General features: G+C 37.1%; 1 protein-coding gene across 1 annotated transcript; it reads right to left on the bottom strand.

The window, feature by feature from the left end:
- Positions 1-5,734: 5,734 nt before the first annotated feature.
- On the bottom strand, positions 5,735-13,111 carry SMIM28 (small integral membrane protein 28). Its single transcript, XM_072408957.1, has 2 exons — positions 12,822-13,111; positions 5,735-7,006 (listed from the first exon to the last, which is right to left on the bottom strand). Exons 1-2 carry the CDS (start codon positions 12,930-12,932, stop codon positions 6,617-6,619), a joined length of 501 nt encoding a protein of 166 aa, XP_072265058.1. The 5' UTR covers positions 12,933-13,111; the 3' UTR covers positions 5,735-6,616.
- Between the last annotated feature and the right edge of the window lie 9,144 nt (positions 13,112-22,255).

The following is a 22,255-nucleotide window of genomic DNA, read 5'->3' as shown; positions in this document are numbered from 1 at the left end:
GACCTCTTCTATCTGGCCTACCTAGGCATGATCCCTCGAAGGGTGTAAAAGCATTAAAACTTTGGTGAAATTGGTGAAATTTCGTATTTGTAAATAACCATAATAAAGCTTTAACGGGTAATTCTAGGTTTTCCTGTAATTCCTCGAAGGATATAGAAGTATAAGAAGTATAATTTGTCTAAAATGAAAAATATCCTTCAAACGCCATGGTTTAGTCACTTGCATATTTAGGCTGTCAGGCATTAGGGGTGTGTGTAGAAATGATGTCAGATCTATCAGTTATCAAAAGATATTTTATTTCACAATTTAGCCAAATTTGTTTTGTGAATTGAGTAGGAGCTAACAGAGAACTATCTGATATTGAAAGTTTGGCACTCCACAACCTAAAGTTTAGATATTTAGGGGAAACCCATAATTGCTCCAGCTCTGTCCAGCGATTATGTGGGAGCAGTGTGGTCCAGGAAGATAATTGATTGAGGTGAGCTGCATAATAATATTGGTAATGTGGGGGCCATGAAACATATACATGTGAGAAACATATTCAATGGAAAGCAGGGAATGATTGCGTGCACAATCTGAAAATCACCACAAGAGGGCAGCATTAGCACTGAGCTCTGTGCAATACCAAACCTTTTTTCCTTGGTTTATTTTATTTACTATACAGTGCTTAGTTGCTGTAATTAAATTTATTAGCAAGAAAAAAGAATATCCACTGACCACCAGTATAAGGGAGAGTTTTTCTACACTGATCATAGAGGCCTTACTCTACTGACTGCTAGTGTAAGAGGGACTGAAATTTTCACTGTGACTTTTTTTTTTATAAATACTATTATTATTTTTATGTTTTTTATAAAAAATATGTCATATTAGGTAAGGGGTTAAAAAAAAAATTATTCACCCTGGGTGTCACATATGCCAGAAGTACTACATTCTTTATATTGTTATTATTTATATTTATTATATCTACAAATTACTAATCACACAATTGTACAATAAGTTATGCATATACACATTTTATCAGGGGTTTTCTAGGGTCTGAAAAAAACATTTCAGAATGTCTATTTTGGTTACTGTGAGTATCGTCAACAGCTTACCAGCGCTTAGATCTGATAGCTTCATTTACTCTTCTATTTTCAGGTTCATCAAGTGCAGAAAAAACCTTTCAAGAAATGCAGTGTTCTTTTAATTTTCTTTAAAGGTAACTTCTATCTTCGTTGTGCTTTTTACTAACTTAACCCCCTCCCTATCTAATAAAAATGGAAAACATTTTGGAATTGCAGCCTGTGTGACAACCATGGCTTCCTCCATTGATAAAATACGAAGTAAATGTAGCCACCCAGGGACTAGAAGTGTGGTATTTGCAGGAATGCCAGGTGAAAATAAAGAAAAAAAGGACTTGAAAAAAAACAACACGTTACCACATTTAAGGACTTGTAAGAAATATAAAAAATTGTGTTCAGATACATTCCACCTGCTTGTGGTAGGAATATTGTATTTTATTTTATTAGCACTTTTATTTTTTTTTTAAATAAAACTATGCATGTTTTCCTTCTGGTTATTTATTTATTTAAGAAATTGTCACAGTGGATTACAAAGTCATTTGGGCATTGTTTTAGATGCACTACTAGAAAATATGAGCCATTGAAATATCTAAATCCCAATGTTGGCTGCAACTTGCTGCTTTTTAATAAAGCCTTATCAGATGATGTAAAGTGCGATCTCTACCTAACACTTTAGTAAGAATACAGCTACATTAAAAATGAAATTTAAGATAAGTCACTTTATTCACAGAGCTGGCAGCGTTATACCTACATAATAATATGTTGATAAGCACTGGGATGAATTGAAAATGTGCCTAGTTTTGCTCTTCTCAGTGAAAGCAGATGTAGATGTACGCTTTCTTCTTTATCCTGCAGATTCATCTCAGCCTTAAGACGGATCAACTACTCCACAAACATTTGTTCAGTTTGCTCCTGCTTAAATAAGGAATTAATAAAAAGCGCTAGCTGAGATAAAGAACTGAGCGTACAGCACATATGTCAATATAGGGAGATATGTAGGCTATTTCTTCATTTAGTTTGTTCTTTGCTGCCTTTGTGCTTTCATCTGTCTGCTTTACTCAGTGAATGTACTGCAGAATTTAACCAAGGATGCTCTGTTTTTTTTTAATAGGATTATCTGTGATGTTAAATATTTCTGAACATTGAAGCCCAAATTAATGACATTATAATATAAAAAATGGATAATATGGGAAACCTGTGATGACAGAATTATTAAAAGCTGCCCTTTGTATTCTCTTCCCTTCCTGGATACTTTGGTTAGTGGCCTGACTACCTGTGTATGACCCCTGGCTCTATTTCATGCACTGGTCTCTCCTTGGATCACCTGGTTACTGTCTGACCTATCATTGTGTCCTGTAGGCTCCCGATCTTCCATCCCAGCACCAACTGTTATGCACAGTTCTGGGGGTAATCATGTGCTGCGCCGTGAACTATCCTCCTCAGGATGAGCGGGAGTTTACTATAGGTGTTTATACAAAGGTATTTGTGTATTGCCACTCATTCTAAATGGCACCCAAAGTACATATGCAATAGCATACCACAATACCAAGATTGTATATACAGTACTCTGAATTTCGTGTGCTGCCTAATGCATTGTGCTTTTTGGTGTGTTGATAGCCCATGTAAAATGAATATGGAATCTTAGCACATAGGTGCATAATTACCATTGAGTATAAAATATGGGAGTCTGACTTGAGGGAAGGAAGGTCATTTAAATTATACCTGTACCAAAATGCATCCTTTAAATCAGTGCCCAAAACAGATAATAGAGGTGTATATATCCACCCACCAAGAGGGACAGCTGAGGAGGTAATAAGAACAGACGGACTAGGATCTAAAGTATACAGTTGGGAGGGATGCAAATACCAACTATGGTAAGGTCACCTGCAAACAGCATATGAAGCTTACATAGGATGACAAAAGGTACGGTACATTTGGACATTTTCTATAGCAAATAACTTTGACAAATCTCCTTGTTTGCCAAGGGTATAATCAGGAAGCACTTAGAACACAAGAGCTGTCTCAGCTGTAACAAGGTCTTTATGCTTTCACTAACATTTCTCAGGTTTCCCTTTATGGCCCATTGCTTCACCATCTCCAGTGCTTAGATGAATAAACTGTAAATCTGCCAGAAATGTATTAGATAGCAGCACAGAGTATTCTTTGTATACACAGATCAGTAGAAATCAGACTCCATAGTCGGAGTGTAATATTAAACCACAGACATGTTTAATAATTAAGTCCTGCTTTAGAGAAAATGTGCACATTGCAATATTTTCATCAATCCACCATTGTTTCATTGCTCTGTTCCCATATTTTAGAGCTTGCATTTTTAATGTGAACAGAACAAATTGTATGCATTCTGACTTTTGTGATTCTATTCTATGCTATGCTTGAATGTGAATGTATTTATTTATTCAAATTTGTTTATGTATTATCATAAAACTGTTAATATTATACTGCCTATGGGTGATAAAATATGCATCCTACCCAAGTGCTCCTTATAAGAGCCCTAAAGCAAGCAGTGTGCATTTCTGGGAAAACTGTATTTCCTTGCAAGCCACCCTAGGTAATGCCCATGTATGATGGTAGGCTCCTGAATGACTGAAAGACCTGAATTTCAAAGAATAAAAAGGTGCTGACCAGGGACAATAGGACTTGACAGGAGAGGGGTAAATGATGCTTGACAACTTCTGGTCAAGAAATTATGCAGGATCTATTTTACTTCTTGCAGCATCTATTGTGAAAAGCTCATAGTGTACAGTAAAAACAGATAAGGCATTTTAAAAATGAAAATAAGGCGGGAGTTCAATATTATGAATTCAAAAGACCACAAATGAAGCAGCAATGTAAAATTGGTAAGTATCATGACATTGTCAGTACCAAATGACAAATGTGAAGAGGCAAATGACTGACTAGAGACAAAGAGCACAGGCAGCGGTTGTACTACATGACTTTTTAAAAAAAAAGTTTGCTAAGAATGGGGCAAAAACTTAAAGTAACCACTGGAGCCACATTATTTGCATAGAGTTTGCACACTTTTCCTGTGTGGATTTATTTTACCTGAAATACTGGCAAGGTAATAGGTACCTAATTAGATTTGTCCTAGGTTGTGTATGGTAATGGTCTAGAGATTGGTTTGTCAGTCTTCTCAGCAGGATTACATCTGAATACTTCCCAGTAAATTGTTCCATTACAATTTGGGTCAATATGCAAAATATCTTTTCTGATCATACATATCGTTACCTTGTATGTCTATTGTCACACTGTTCTTATCTTATCAGTTACATAGTAAGTTTAAAAAAGACATAAGTTCAAGCACTAAGGAAATAAAAATGTCTCAGATAAAGACCCTATAGACAAGGTCCAAATCCCAGTTTAATTTTCTCCAACGGGGGAAAATATCCTTCCTGATTCCGTGAGGCAATCGGATGTTTCCTGGATCAACAGTCTCTGCTGTCTATATTTTTTCTATTTAATACCCAGTTATGATCTTTACTTCTAGAAAAGCATCCAGCTTTTTCTTAAAGCAATATATAAAACAGACTAAAACTACTTCCTTAAGTAGCCTATTTTACAGTTTCACATATCCTATTTACAGTTAGTGTATTCAAGATTCCTTTGATGCTGTTTTATAGAGTATGTTGTGACCTTTGAGCCATCATGGCCTCTCCAATAGGGCCATCCACCAATGTATCTGATAACATGGCATAGATTTCTTGCTGTTAGCCGCTGCTTGCTACTGACATCTAGGGCAGCAGATATAACTGGGGCAGTGCATTTTCACACCTAATATTATTGGCAGTGAGGATATACAATGACAGTAATCTCAAATATTTGGAAGGAGCTGAATGTTGTCCTTCTCCAAGTAAATTTATGTTGTTTGTCCACCATGGAATCACTGGTTTTCCTCCATCCTTCCTCCTAATTATGGTTCACTGACAACAGAAAGCCCATTATTGTACCAGAGAAAGCATTATGGAGTCTTTGGAGGGGGCTGGTGTCAGGATACTAGGATGTAGCTTGAGATATACTGACATCATCATTATCTGTGCCTCCCTTTTATACTGAATAAGTTGGCATATTTGATGTCTTTTTAAGTTTGCTAGCCATAGTTCAAAGGGCATGCAATGCATTATAATTTAACAACGTGCATTCATGTGCTATGGTAATTGGTAAAGCCTGCAGGAAACTCACAGTAACAGTAATTCTGAACACCCACACTCATTCTGTGTTTTTACTGATTTTGTACCTTAAATACTGGATGGTTAATGGAGACATCATCTGACTTGCCTTAATGTGTATATGAGTGTGCAGTAATACATTGTGGTGCTACTACACTATCTGCCGATACACAACCCACAACAAATTCACAAAGAATATACTGTTCGTTACTGTAGCAAAAAAAGGTACATATCCAATAAATGGTCTTTTAAATGGACTATTTATAATAACTGAGATACTCTAAAGGTTTACAAAATTACTACTGCATTATAAAAACAACATTTGCATGGCATTAGTCTAGGCATGATGCAGATAACATGGAAATCCTTGTAATATACGTCAATTGAAAGTAGTGGAAAATATACCATAGCATGTAGTAATAAATATGGTAGAAAATAGTGGAGTAGATCAAGCTTAAAAAAACATGCAGGTAAGACTTTACATTTTGAGGTTATTGATAATATCTTTATTATGTCCATCAGTCAACATCACAAGTACAAAATAACCTTTCTGATCATTACTGAGTGCCTTTTTAAAAGGGAAGATAAATAATTCAGGAAATAAACATACCAATGTCATACCTGTATTATATTAGATAATTGTTGTATCCTAAAATATCCAAACTAATATAAAATTGAAATTCATTTTCTTTATATTTGTGTAGTATTTATTTGAAATAAAGCTGAGAAACCTACAAAGTTTTATAGTTTCAGAGTTGGTATTAAGGGAGTTGATGTTACAGGATGATCATGCAATTTTAATAGTTAGTGGTAGCAGTATATAAAATAATGATGCTCATGATTCCCAGTGATAATCACTCTTGTAAATGAGAATGTTTCATATCTATATTAGTAGCAAAAATACTGGCATAACATTCCATGTATATAATATGGGGCCCTAGGGCAAGCAGAATCAAAAAGTGCCTTAAGTTATGAGCTTGGTGGTTATGCATTATGCCATTTGTTGCGATTTATATAAATAGCCATATGATATTATTTAAAAATAAATATATTTTACAGAACACAAATTTTTGCTATTCTTGGTTAGATATCTTGGCTGCATTAACTGCTACATTTACATAGCTGTAAAGGAAGCCCTCGGATGGAACCTGAATATTTGCTACAGGCCAAAACAGATATTGTAATCTGTTAAATTGTACTCCTATGTTGTTGTGCTTATAGTCATATATAAAAAAAACTTTTCCAGTTTGTGCAACCTGTTATATATTATAAAAAGCCCTTACATTGCAAGCTTCTAAAGAAAGTTCTTGGACTTCCAGGTCCAGCTGAAGTCCTCTTGTAAAATCTACTTTACATTCCAATGTCGTAACATTATTTACTTGACCTGCGTGGTCTTTCCTCATACGGAGGCACTGGGTCCTGATAAATACTGATACAGGAGTCACTTGATGTCTTCAGAATTGCTTCTTCATATGGAGGAGGTAAACATATAGTAAGAAAAGAGGCATCTGGCACCAGTGTACAGTACTGAAAAGGTTCTGAGCTCCAGGGTAATGTGGAAAAGAAGTCAATTTCCCTGTCTGGAAGGTTCTCCTGAAGACCTATGGCAAAGATTTGACCTTGTGGGATCTTACGTCGACACCTCCGATAAAGGAACAGCACAAAGAACCCTATCACCAGCAATGCAGTTGTAGGGAGTATGATGCACAAGAATGGCTGTAAGTCTTCTTTGGTGGAATTGATTTCATTGGGATGCTTGCTCTGGATAAAGAAATAAGAAGTATATTAGCATATTTTACCAATGTTTATGAAGGTACACTATGTTAGGAAATATAAAGTACACAGCACAAAGTATTATTACCAATGTACAGCTCAACACTATGGATGAAATTAGACCTATTATTAATATTATTATTAATAATATTAAACTGTATTTTACCAATGTGTCAACATATTATGCGGCATTGTACAATAAATAGGGGTTGCAAATGGCAGACAGATACAAGCAATTACACAAGAGGAGGAAAGGGTCCTGCTTTCAATCTAAGAAGTAACTTAATATTGCTGTTAAAAATCCACAACAATGTGCAGCATGTTAGCAAATATAAAAAGACCACACACTTATACTGCTTTACCAGTTCCCCTGCTCATTATATGTCATTAAGGTAAAATTTATTAAAATGTAGTTTAGTGATAAAATGATGGCACACAGCATGCTTATCATTTTAGTTTGTAATACAGAGTTTTCTGTAGTACCCCAGTCCAACCCTAGTTACTTTGTCCAGTGATTGGAAAACTCTACCTATCTACCTATGACATATATCACAGATTTTTTATCATAATCACTGTAGTCTCACCGGTAAGGGGCTATATACCGTGTTTCCCCGAAAATAAGACCTACCCCGAAAGTAAGACCTAGAACTATTTTGTAAACCTGCCCTAATATAAGACCTACCCCGAAAATAAGACCTAGGAGAAAAAGTTAATAAAAGCATACATACCGGTAAATTAAAAAAGTACTCACCGAGACAGCTCCAGATTTCTGATCCTGCGTGTGTGTCCTTTATGCTGGCTGCAGCGTGTGTGTCTCTGATGCTGGCTGCAGGGCGTGTCTATTCCTGAGCCAAACTGAAAGTAAAAAGCCTGCACATGAGTGATCATGAGTGACTTTCAACAATAAATGTGTACTGTAGTCTTCTTCATGGAAAAATAAGACATCCCCTGAAAATAAGACCTAGTGTGTTTTTGGGAGCCAAAAAAAATATAAGACAGTGTCTTATTTTCGGGGAAACACGGTAGGACCATTTCTGGCCAGAAAACATCCTGATGATGCTCTCCTGAAGTATTATTTCCCATAGCTACCCACACACTAGCTGCCCACCTGTGGACCCTGACAAGGTTCTTTTTGCCCTCTTCTTCCCCATACTATTTGTATGCTTTGTTTTGAGGCTTCTAGCTGTATTCTTCATTCTATCTGTAAATGGAGGACAAAGCCAACAATAGGCTCCTGTGCAGAACTGACTTGGGGCCCCCATGGGGGTACCTGTTGGTTGAGGTGGTTCCAGGGCCCTCATGCAGTGGCACACCTTGTCCTTCTCTATGTCCACCCCTTTTCTCTGTGTCCTGTGTCGTGGATATCTGCTTTGATACTTGTCACTGACAGGTGCTGCACGCTCACAGCGCTGCTGACCAGATCTATCAAACAGGCAAGCGAGAGTGAGAAGGGGTGGAAGGGGTAGCTCAAGCAAACCATAGGGTTTTATATCTGGGATATGTTTATTTCCCTAGTGGTTGAACTTGATGGACTTATGTTTTTTTTCAACCTAACCTACTATATAACTATGTAACTGGCATCTATAGAACAGTGACCTCTGTGCCTATGCATGGGCACGCATTCGACTGTTTAAAAGACACAGGAAATTGTAGTAGCAATGCTTTTTCAGTTTCAAGTTTGGCCCACAACTTTGTCTAAGTTTTTAATTTTAGCCCACTGTGTATTTTAGTTTGACACCCCTGATCTTGTGGATAGATTTAAGTGTTGGACCCTCTAGTGGACAGTAGTCATGAGTAAGTCCCCCACAGGCCCTCTGGGGCATGAAGGATGGTGCAAACCTTGTGAACTCTGTTCTTTTCCACTGTTGCCCCAAACAAGAATAATTTAAGGAAAAACTGTACCATTGACATTGTGCAATGTAGAGTAATGCATGTACACCTGTTTATAAACTAATATTTGTTGCACAACAACAGAAAAAAAGAATGAACCACTCATTTGTGAAGGGTTCTGCAAAATCTGACTCATACCAACACTTAGATTTAGGAGTTCATTGATTTATTATTCTTTTTGCCAGTAACTGCCTTTTATTGTAAGCAGGGATATCAACATATTCGTTTAAAGAGACTTTGTGGGTAAAATATTACTTCAAAATAAAATGGTCCCTATGAAAAAAACAGCACCACTCTGTTATTTAATGTTATTTAATGCCCGTGTTATTGATCTTTGCAGTGTTAAAAAAAAACTGCTGACTAGAGATCGGTCAAAATTTGACACTACCAAGGGTGTTGAAATTCTGGTCCCCCCAGCCATACTCAGTGGCTCAATTCATCAACCCTACATTACGAATATGTACTGTAGAGACATAGAGGGAAGAAGAAGAAACCACATTGCACGAAGTGGGGTTAGCAACTGTTGAATTTTATAGGATCTTTAGCTAACAGTTAAAAGTGACAAAGTTACTTTATTAAGTTACATGGGTTCTGAGTCTAATTAAAATAAATTCAGCGAAAGTAACCTGTTTAATTTACCTTCTATGCTATCCAGGGGTACTTTTCTTAGATGCTGTTTTTGGTTCTTTTAACTTCCTGTCTCCTTTCACAGCTCTCCAGCAATCCCTAGACAGCAGCTGTGAAAATTAGGTGTAAACATCGACTTCTCAATAGCACTATTTATCACAAGCCTTTGACAGGTTTGTTTTTTCAATAACTTTTTTATTCTTTGTTTTCCATAGGGGTGCTGATCACCTCCAGTCTGTTTAGTTCTTTTTCAGTAATAACAGTGGATGATGCCTGCACAATGAATTTCAGCATTTCTAGTTGTAGTCTCTTTCAGGGGATAGGGTGATAATGGGCAATTAAAACTAGGAGATAGTGTTTATTTTCCCATGTTAAGATGCTTGTAAACTCGCATGCGGGCGGAACGTTCTGCACTGTTTTTTTTTCTATTAATTGTTATTTTATTCTTTTTTTGGTCAAAAACCTAATAAAATGTTGAAATACAAAACTAGGAGATAGTTGTCACCCAATACCAGTAAGTGCCCAGATAATGAAGCTTCATTACTTGGTCAGAAGGTAATATTTTAGGAAAAGCTGTATATTTATAAATGTTTATTTGAGATTTTAGTGATTTTATTTTTTGGGGGATTTTTTTTTTCAAGTAAAAGTAAACCCAGGCATAAACATGATATAAAAATCTTACCATGTTATATTAAAAAATTTTAAATCTGCAGTTTCCATGCACACTTATATAGTGATCCTTCCATGAAGGTCCTTCAGGCATACCCGAAGAGTACCCATAAAGTGATAATGCTCTTTCCTTCCCAGCTATTTCAGGTGGTCCCCCAACTGTGACTACAAAGCAGCATTGCCAAAACAAATTGCATAGATATAGTCTATTGCTGAGAAAACTTGCCCTGCAGCCATTGCTGGAGTGGATGCTTGTAGACAGGAAGTAACAGCAGAACCGAAATACAACAAGTAATAGTATGTTAATTCTAAGAATTACTGGACTCCAACTATCACATAGTCTAAACTATTTAAGAAAAATCTCTGCCATAAATATAAAATGAAAACCCATATGTTATGTTATCTGCTGACCAAAAGAAAAAATCTGAACCAGTCTGTACTGACTAGGAAGAGCAGCTGTCATGACATGTTAAAGAGGGGATATACTAAGGGGTTTATTTATAAAGAAGTGAGTCTTCAACGACATTTACAGGTGGAGAATAAATTGCTGCCATTCTCCAAAAGAGATGCAGTTAAGTTAATTGGCTTCCCCTAAAATTGACCTTAGACTACATTAACCACATATGACTATAGTAGGGACATTAGATTGTGAGCTCCTTTGAGGGACAGTTAGTGAAACAACTATGAACTTTGTACAGCGCTGGGTAAGATGATGGCGCTATATAAATACTGTATAATAATAATAAAAAGAGATCACTGCTTCATAAACCCCTAAGAGTCTTTTAAGCAGCTTTTAATAGAACTTTATGGACTACTGCTTGGCTATCACATCAGTAATATACATATTTTGTAAGGCAGCAGAGAGATTCTTTTGAGTGTACTATGGATAATTATACCATGACAATGATACTTTTTCCTTGTTTTATGATATATTCTGTCTGTGTATATTTTGTAATCCCACCAGATTGGTATGCCCTGCTGAATGTTTTTGCAGTTTATGATAAGAGCATTATACAAGTGAATATACATGTCATTTTAAAACATTTTCACATCATACAGGACTTTTAAATAGGGAAGATAAACCGATGGCTTTAATCCTTCCCTAAGCATACAGTCCACATACAGCCTCGTTGGTATTATTTTATTTATGATTCTTTTCTTGGTATGGTTTCCTCATATCTATTTTTGCCATGGTAGTTTTGTCAATTTCAACATTATATCTCTCCGGCTATCAGATTGTTCTGCTTTTAGATTTTCACCCTTCCAGGCAGACACACAGTATTGATTGTTATTCTTGTCAGTCTTCCCGAGACACTGAGTGAAAATAAAATACGGCCGGTTATCCTGTTTGTTATTTTTGCTGCTATTTGTTTTTTCTTAGCATCTATTGAACAACTTCAAACATCCACATTTTATTTAATTTTATTCATTTATACTTTGAGTTAAATAATATTGTGGCCAGAACACTTGTTGGACAGATACTATTCTATGTATTTGTAATCCTTTAATATTCTGCATTAGTGTGCAATCTGTTGTATGTATTATACTGCTTCAAGATTTCTGCATGAACATACTTTCTAGGCCGTGGCTATAAAATACAGTCCCACTATATGTTTATGTCACTTGTATAGATTACAATTCAATGGAAGAATAATGATAGCTATTAATAATGATAGATCATAAAATTGGTCTATCAAGCTATCATTTTTGATTTAAAACAAATATTTTGCTACTTTTGTTGCAACTCAAAAGTTCATTTTATATATATACCTATGCATACAATTTTAGTTAGCATTTTATTACCATTCATTTGTTCTTTTCTGTTGTTTTTATTTCCAGATTGGGAGTTGTGTGAGAACACCTAAATTGCTTTATTATTCACTACACCCCAACTCTAGCCTGTGACTAAGTTCCTACAAATAAGTCATTACATTGCACTCTGAAACCCCCTGAAATAAATTATTTATATATTTTTTTAAATAAATAGTCAAATGGTTCTCCAAAATCCCATGCAACCAAACTAGTTTACTATATAATAAAGCATTATTCAGACATTTATGATGGTCATCAATGTTTAATCCAAAATAACTACTACTCAGCAAGTCTCTGCAGATAAACGAATACATCCTTCAATACATAATTTTAAATGTACATTTATCATGTTTAACTTTAAAACGTTGGTCTTAATAAATATTTCCAGAAATGTTGTTTAGCCTGATATTAGACCAGTTAAAATACAAAATCATTGGTTTTCTGGAAAAAATAACTGATTTAATAGAACAGGGTACAATTTAAACTAAAACTGTGCATGCTGTAAATATATAACACTAATGTATATTATGTCTTATATCTAAATAAATAAAATATAAAACCATTACTTCCGTCAGCTTATGATGGTTACAGTAGAATTTATTTGTATTCATATTTTTTTCTTAGTTTGATTGTATATTTTTATACTTTACCCCTTTTGTAGCACAAAGTATCATAGTATCTATGCAGCAAATGTACTTATTAAAATGATAAAATATTATATATTGCTGTTTATTAAACAATACAAATTGAAGAATATTTTCCTATTATTTAGTAGCTGTTCCACATATGTTTTGTCTTTTCCTACCTGCAGCTTTGTTTCTTCTATTGGCAGTCCAGGTTCACTTGTCATCCACTCATAGCTGCCTCTGCCTGCATGTCCAAATTTTCTCCAGCTGCTGTCCAGGAGCCACCGCATTCTCCCAACTAAAGCTTATGTTCCCTAAATTCCAATTCACAAGGTGCTGACTTTCCCACAATCCCTCTCTTCGCCTGCCTTGACACAGCTGGAGGCCTGAGAGCTAATGATCATTGGTATAAGTTCTTCTGTGTTAATAACAACAGTGGGGGAAAAAAAAAAAACGCGGTTAGGCTATACTATCAGTCCAACTCAATCTCCCTGGATTTGTTACGGTGGCCTACATTACCAGAGAGCTGGCATCAGGTATCAGGGAAGGGCAGCACTGTGATTGGATGGTATTCTGCATTAGGATTATTAAAGGAGAATTTGCCAGCACATGGTCTGATTCTAAAGAGATAACCTTCTAAATTTAGATTGTGTACTATAAGAGACCCTCTAAAATCTCCCAACGCAAAGCAGAACAATAAAAGTCTTCTTTTTTTTTCTTTTTCATGATTTCTAGCATGTAAACGTAGATGTAAACAGAGAAGTGTTCTTCGGTGAAGAGCAATAAAGGTCAGAGGCAGCAAGGACATGGGCTAAGTGACATGCTGAATTATTTAGAACCATTAGCATTTAGATGTTAATGATAAATCTGTGGAAAGCTTTTAGCCTATAAAAGGTTCTCGCTATTTGGAATATATGATTACGCACAGACTGCAAAAACCACTACTAGTGCAAACAATATTCCCTAAAGATGAACTTTAACTCATTGTCTCTCTGGTACTTTTCCTCTGATGTGCCTATCCCTATAGTTATAGGTTTTTTAAATAAGTATGTTTGATTTGGCCAACTCTCTATCATCTATCTATCTATCTATCTATCTATCTATCTATCTATCTATCTATCTATCTATCTATCTATCTATCTATCCTTTTCTCTGTGTTGTTTAGAAAATGTTTGAGGGCACAACATGAATGATATAAAATTGGCACTCATAAACAATACTTTTTGGAGATGATGAGTTCAAACTGGCTGTTGGTGGAACTTGATGGGGGGGGGTTGACTCTGAAAGGCCCCTGGGGACAAAACTAACAGGATGATTCCAGTTGAAGGTTGGAACCAAGCAACCACAAAAGAGATAACATTTCTGTGAGCAAGAAGGACATACCATACCAGTTGTTGGGTATGGGGGGTGTGCATTGAGAAATCTACTTCAAGGACTTCTCCAAATATCTTGCCAGGTGTGTAAACCTCGCTGTTATCTGATGACACCCAAAGGAGCCATTCAGCTGGTCAGCTGAGTCAGAGGACTTGCCCTCCATACAACAGTGACACCTACTGGAGAATATCAGCGGGCACCTGGGAGCAGTGTGTTTCCGGAAGTGGGAGGACACCTGAGTAAGTGGTGGATGCATTGGTGTGGCTGAAGGTGGCCAGGGGTCCTGGAGATATAAAAAGGGACAACTGCCCCAAATCTCTCCCTCTCACTCTCAATTACTTGGTAATTCTTTTCTCTGTTATTAAATATCTTGTTACTTAAGATCTGTATTATTATTAAGCTAATAGAAACTTAGTAAAGATACAGCTTTTCAAGAAAAGGGATAGGGGAAACAGGAAATTTTCCTTCATTATTGGCACCCCAGAATTTTTTTCTTTCAGAAAATGAATTAGTTTATGCTAAATGAGTGTGTAGTTTAGGAGAAGGTACTTCATGTTCTTCAATAGTTGTAATCGAACTGTGGGAAACTGTAGCATGAAGAAAAACATAGTACAGCAATTGTCCAGCATGCTGGCTACGCCAACCCACTTAAAATGGCTAATGACAGTATTAAAATCAACTAATTTATGTAAGATAATTAATAAATCAGCTGAAAATTTTACACTACCATCTCTTATAACCATAGTAAAGTGGTACCTCGGTATAAGTCTGCTTTGGAATAAGTCCAACTTGGTATAAGTCCTGTTTGGACATGAAAAAATCTTGCTTGGTCTACAACCTTTGTGCTAGAACTTGTATGGGTCAAAATGAGAGAGAGAAAGCTACGACTGCCCGCGAGTGTCAGTATGTCAGTTGCCACCATTCAGTGAACAACCCGCTATAACTTTCTGTGAATTACATAACATCTCCTCCTCCTCCCTTCTCAGCACCATCCTAGTAGGCACTTGACTCTTCTAAGTCCTCTTTGGTACAAGTCCAAAGATCTGGAACGGATTAAGGACTTATACCAAGGTACCACTGTATTTGCGTTAATGGTGCTAAAAGTTTGCACAGCTGTTTCCCTGCAAACAGCACATCCTCCTCCTCCTAAATTGCACTATACACTTTCAGAACTAAAATTACTATTGGATCAGGGATTGTGAGTGTTTAGACTACTGGAGCAAGACTGAAATCACAGGTGGAATCGGGAGGAGGAAAATTAAAATACATGCAACATCACAGCAGGCTGAATAGCACTGGATAATAGATAAAAATAAATGTGCACATTAGAGATTTAAATTAAAGTGTACATAAACTCAGAATTTTCACTTTACATAAAAGAGTAAATATCACTTTAATGTAGGTTCAAAATTCTGTTTGCTTGTTTTTTTTCGATGGCGCAAAGACGGATGCCGGGACGACGCAGAACCCGATGAAAAAGACCTCTGGATCGATCGACTGCTCCGTGGGATTGAAGGTGTGGATTTTTTTGTTTTGGGTAAGGTTTGAGTTTACTTCCTCTTTAACATTACTTCTGCATATATTATCTCCATACAAAATTATCACCACCAGAGTGTATATATACAGTATTGCCGGCTGTAAATACCCTAACCTCATCATTTTGGTTTCTTGCTGGACAATATGCAGAAATGAGCATATTCTCAGAGTGAGAAAACTCTCAGTTCTTGCAGGTTGGGTCAGCAGGAATATGCTGGAATAGTGCGTTATGATGTAGTATATTAGCACTGCTTGTGCCACTAAAAACACAATGGGCTCTCCACAAACTGCGTTGAAGGAGGCCTCCAAAAAACATACTTAAATGCTTACAGATCCAATAAGTAGGTATCGATTTCTCAGACACAATTATGATCCAATAGGTGGCAACTGGGAAAACAAGTATGCAGCTATGCACTATTCTTCCTTTTGCTACTTTCCCAGGTTAATGTAATGTGAGATGTTGATTTTTTTTCTTTTTCCATTTTGTTTTATATTGTAAAACTATTTATACCTTCTTAATGGTGCTCCCAGTTGGTCTTTTCACCACTTCTAATTTCTTATACAACATGTGTACACTATTAATGACATTAAGCTGATGTTCATTTGAGATTTGCTCCTTTTATGTTGGTGGTTAGAAGTGTCAAATGGATGGTTGGTGGAATGGAGGCCCCCTTACATTGTTTGCCAGCAGAAAGAAGAATGCACAGATATGGTTGTGGTCAGGTTTAAAGATGAGATTGAGATTAGGATTAGAGACTGGTGAATTATTTTCAAGATCTCAAAGAGTAGAGGAGAGGATTACTATTAAAAATAAAAGTAGTGCATGTACCTAAATTTGACTTGGTATCAGTCTCCTCTACCGCTGAGCTTAAAAAGGCAAAGAAAGCAATCAGGGCACTTTAAATTGTACTGACGTGCAAGGATCATACTGATTGGAAAAGAGAGCAGAATGACCAAGGGATGGTAGGAGATGTGCTGCTTCTAATTCACTATCCACTTAAATGGTTAGGATGGGGAAATAAAAGTGAAAGTGTAAGTGAAAATAAAAACTGAAGCAGAGAAATATCTGGTCCCTCTATTGCCAAACAGATCTAGCTGATTACCTGGCGTTGCCCGGATATATCTTTATTGCAATCTCTTATTATACAGGAAAAGGAGTCAAATAAAGCTATATAGTGATTTTCTTGTCTACGGTGTTGTTTCATTTTTTTTACCTTTGATTGCACTCGGCCAAATTGCCTTACGTTTGCTCAAAGGCATTATTATGGTCGGAAATTTGTAAAGAGTCCAAAAAAAAGTATGTAAAAATATAAGCAAAAGACACACTGTCACTGAGCAATACTTACACACATACATACTTACATACATGCAAATATACCTCTGACATATACCACAGAGGTGTACAAAGATCGGCGCTGCACCCACATGAGTCTGAGTCATATGTCTAGCAACTTTGGTTTAAATGTCTTGATGCGTTTCTGAGTGATAGTGGAACATAGCAAGTTTGGTTGAAATGTCTCCATGCGTTACACTTCCTGGATAATTAAATATATGTTAATTTAGGATTCATACATTAATCATATTAATTCATACATTAATCATGGGAGATTTCAACTACCCTGACATTGACTGGAGTAATGGCACTACAGGAACAGCAAAAGGGTGGAAATATGTGAATTTAATACAAGATAAACTTATGGTACAGTTTATAGAAGCCCTAACTAGAAATGATACTCTGCTGGACCTAGTTCTTTCTAACAATGCAGAGCTTATAACAAGTGTGCAAATAAAAGAGAATCTGGGTAGCAGTGACCATAATATGATTTTATTTAATGTAAGTTGTAAACAGGAAGCAAAAACACGAAAGATAAAAACCTTTTAATTTTAAGAGACCAAATTTTCCATTATTAAGGGCGTCTCTCTGTGATTTGGACTGGGAGAAAATATTGTCCTCAAAGAACACAGAACAGAAATGGGAATATTTCAAGTCTGTTCTACAAAAGCAAACTGAAAAATATATTCCAATGGGTAATAAATTTAAGAGGCTAAAATTAAAACCTATGTGGTTCACAGCTGATGGTAAAAAAGCCATAAGGAACAAGACAAGGACATTCCAAAAATATAAAAATGAAGGATCACATTCATTATTTGAAAACTATAAAGAATATAACAAAAGTAGGCAAACCCCCCAAAATGTTTTAAATATATTATTAACAAAAAGATCAGATCTGAGCATGTAGGCCCCTTAAAGGATGTCTCTGGGTTGGTAACTGGGGATAAAGACAAGGCAGATTTACTAAACACTTTTTTTTTAGCTCTGTGTACACAAAGGAAAATGGCAGAGCTCAAGTCCAAATTCATAATGTCACTGCCTTAAATGAGTCACAATGGCTCAAAATTGATATGATTGAGAAACAGTTGGGCAAAATTAAAAATTAGGGTTGACAAAGCACCAGGACCTGATGGATTACTCCACGTGTCCTCAAGGAGCTGAGCTTGGTTATTTAACCACCTGGGCGTTACACTGATGTCTAGATTTCTGTACCAAAAGCAGTCCACTGTTTTTCATGAAATTTTTTTTTTAAATTGTAGACCTGTAACCTGTAACTGTAACAGAAATATGTCCGAACAGGGTTCTAGTAGATATCATGAATAAAAAAAATGTTTGAAACACACAATTATGTAAAAGAAAAAAAAAATACTTTTAATAAAATTAAATAAAAGACACAAAAATCAGCTTAAACAAGAATACACAAATAAATGAAAAATACTGTATAGTAATATATTTTGTATACTGTATAGTAATATACAGTATACTGTATACTGTATATTATAGTATACTGTATAGTAATATATTTTTCTAAAACACCTCCCTAGTGTCCAACAGTCCAACGTCACATACCTATAGACAAAACCACATAAATAAATTTTGTATTATTTTGTATTGGATTGGATACAGGACTTTGTATTGAATCCAATACAAAATATTTGAATTTCCCGCTACAACCCCCATCGACGGGTGCACGCACGGACATCATCAGGAATCGCAGAGGGACGCGTACGCGAACGCCGGGTATTCAAATTTTTTCCGAACTTCCATATTTCAATGCAAAAAGTGTTAATTTTTTTGCATGTAAATTTATTTTAGATTGTAGGCTATAATTCACCGAATTACTCAATAATTACTTATAATTCACCGAATTACCGCATAACTCACCGAAATATGTCCAAAATTTTAAAAAATTTAATAATAATTTTTTTTTTATAAAACATACATTACAGTAGCTTATATAATATATATATAATACAATTATATATATATATTATATAAGGATTTCTTTGTATTGGACTCAATACAGCTTTTTTGTATTGAGTTCAATGCAAAGCGATTTGAATTTCACCGGGAAACCCCGGAGATCGTCACTGCACTCGCCGGATGAAGACTGAAGACAGAAGACATGTCCGGAGGAGCTGCGGGGAGAAGGTGAGTATTTTTTTTACAGATTGACGCTGGAACAGAACGGATCATCATAGCGGGGACCAGGTAAGTGATGGGATTTAACCACCCGGCAAAGTTCGGGTTTATCGATTTTTGCAAAATTTTTAAACCCGAACCAAGGTCTGTTTAACGGTCGGGTGGTTAAAAGCTATAATTTCTAATTTTTAGAGACTCTTTTGTCACTGGCATGGTACTGATGGATTGGCGTAGGGCCAATGTGGTTTCTATCCTCAAAAAAGGAGCAAAAAGTAATTACCAGGTAACTACAGAGTGGTTAGTTTAACATCCATATTTGGAAAGGTCCTAGAGAGTTTGTTAAAGGACCACAAAGAGGAGTTTCTGCCAGAAAATAATATTATAAGTGATAGTCAGCATGGCTTCAAGAAAGACAGAAGTTGTCAAACAAATGTACTCTCTTTTTTTGAGAAAGTAAACAGATAGACAGTGGAATAGCAGTTGATATAGTGTACTTGAATTTTGCTAAAGCATTTGACACTGTACCCCACAGACGGTTAATATGCAAATTAGGGTCAATAGGTTTAGAAAAGTCAATCTGTAAATGGATAAAGAACTGGCCTAAAGATCGCATCCAGAGAGTTGTAATTAATGATTCATACTCTGAATGGTCTAAGGTTATTAGTGGTGTACCCCAGGGTTCAGTGTTGGGACCTTTACTGTTTAACATCTTTATAAATGTTATAGAGTTTGGGATTAAAAGTACCCTTTCTGTGTTTGCAGATGACACCAAACTATGTAATGGAATTAAGTCCATACAGTTCAACTTAACCTACCATGTAACTTAGTGTTTTTGAGAATCATTGAGATAAAAAAAACTGCATCCCTTCTACAACCTCAAACTTGGTAGAAAATTATTCAAACCAATAAGTTTGCAGGCATCCATTACATGTGAGACTGATTTGAGAACATACCTCTGTTCCACATCCCTAAAAATGGATGCACGTTGCAGAAGACAAAGCTCCTGACCTGTAAACTGACATGTCACCCATTGGAATATGTCATTTTATGCTACAATAGGTATAATAAAAGATTAGTGACTGCTAGACTGATCTTTAATATTGTTTGTTATGACTGAATGAATTCTCTCCAAAGCAGTAGACCTGCATGCATGTTTAAACAAAATCCTTTTTATTGAATGTGTGCTTGAGGTAGCTACATTTATAAATAAGTAATACATAGTTATATACAGTATTGTATAGGTTTTTATGTAATAAAATATATGCAGTATTTAGATGCACTGATGCAAAGAATGATTTTTGTCCTTTAACATATCATAGAGACCCCAGGGAGTCCCCTGCCCATTTATAAATATAGTAAGGCCACAGCTGGGATGCTACCCAGATGCTTTTTGACTTAGGTTTTCACTTAGATTCTACAATTACGAAAAAAATTATTTTGAATATCCCAATAACGGATCAGTTAATGCATATCTGTAATGCGCATGAGCACACAAACCACAGCCAACTCCAAGAATCCTTTTATCAAGCTTTATTGTCATAAAAAAAACAAGGCAAAAGTTATTCACAGAAGATCAGTCCGATAAGCTTGGTACATATGGATAAGGCAAAGGCAGGTCAGGAATAATCTTAGGTCAGGGCAGGCAGCAGGCATGAGTAGTAAGAAACAATCCAAGATCAGGGCGGGCGGAGTTCAGGCAGAATCAGATATCAGACGGGGTTGCTATTGGTAATGACACAACTGGTTAATATGAACCAACACACAGAGAACGCACCCATACACACTGTACACACAGAGTGTTATAGCGAGCAATGGTGTCCCGGACAGGTTCTGCTTAAAAGCCAGAGTGCCCAAAGACCTTGCGCCACCTGGCGCCATTTGATAGGAAGATGACTGATCCGGCCGCAGGGAATGCAAACTAAGTATGTCCCGCCCCGCGGCCGAGTGCCTCAGCCCTGGGAGGTACAAGAGGCATGCGTGGTAGCGCCTGCACCTCTTCCCACTGCACCCCTGGGACGTGCTCTACTTTGCATGTCCACAGGAGTGCTGAGAACAAGAACTTCTCTGTTCACGTCCATAGGGATGCTGGGGATTCCGCCTGGCCGAACAATAGTTCGGCCAGAACAGATCCCTCCGCTTGCAGAGAGAGACACGCTGCGAGCAGGGCAGCAGCCTCGGCCATGCTGCCTGCTGCAGCAGGGTCTCCCCCGCCGGCTGTGGTTCCCAAGGATGCTGTGGGCTAGCTGGACAAGTAAGTGCTTTACACTACCCGCCCTTTCAGGAGGGGCCTCAGGACTCCCATGTCGGGGTTTCCCTGGATAATCCCTTTGAAACTCTGACACAAGTTCCTCCGCATTTACGTGGTAGGCCGGCACCCAGCATCTCTCCTTTGGTCCAAAACCCTTCCAATCAATGGGATATTGCAGAGAGTTACGCACCAAACAAGAGTCCAGGATCCTTTCAACTTCAACTGCTGCAGAGTCGGCAACAGATTTTAATAAAGAGACATGGAAGGTGTCTACCCCCCTCAAGGAACTGGAAAGCTTGACTTTACTCTATTTCACTCTTTTAGTTTTTTCCAGTATTGGGAACGGACTGATAAACTTGGGTTCTAACTTGGCTGAGGGAATATTGCGGGTAGACACCTAAACCAAATCACCGCGTTGGAACTGGGGCTCAGGGATCTATGGCGATCTTCAAACCTCCTCTGCTTGTCTACTGCCTCTCTAAGATTACTTTGGACCTGGTTCCAAACAGATCAGAAACATTCTACCCAATCGTTACGAACCGGAAGATCAGAGGGTGGACCTGACAGAGAGGACACTTTGGGACTCCGACCCCCAACACACATAAACGGAGAGATCCTGGTGGAGGAGTGCTCTGTGTTGTTATATGCCACCTCCGCAAAGGGGAGATAGTCAGTCCATCTCTCCTGGCAACCAGATACAAACCTCCGGAGACATTGTTCCAATGATTGGTCGGTCCATTCCGTTTGGCCATTCGTCTCAGGGTGGAACCCTGACGAGAAGGAGAGCTCAATGCCCAGTTGGGCACAGAACTCCTTCCAGAACTGAGAGACAAACTGAATCCCACGGGGCCCACACAAATAAATCAGCCAATTCCATGGCTGAGGGCAACTTAGCGGTATGAAATGGGCTTGCTTACTGAAGCGATCTACCACCACCCAGATCACCGTAAACCCTAAGGACCCCAGAAGGTCCTTGATGA

Source organism: Pyxicephalus adspersus, chromosome 4 (genome assembly GCF_032062135.1).
Source record: "Pyxicephalus adspersus chromosome 4, UCB_Pads_2.0, whole genome shotgun sequence".
NCBI lineage: Eukaryota > Metazoa > Chordata > Amphibia > Anura > Pyxicephalidae > Pyxicephalus > Pyxicephalus adspersus.
The sequence above is the reverse complement of the archived record's forward strand: the minus strand, read 5'-3'. Positions and strand labels throughout refer to the sequence as shown.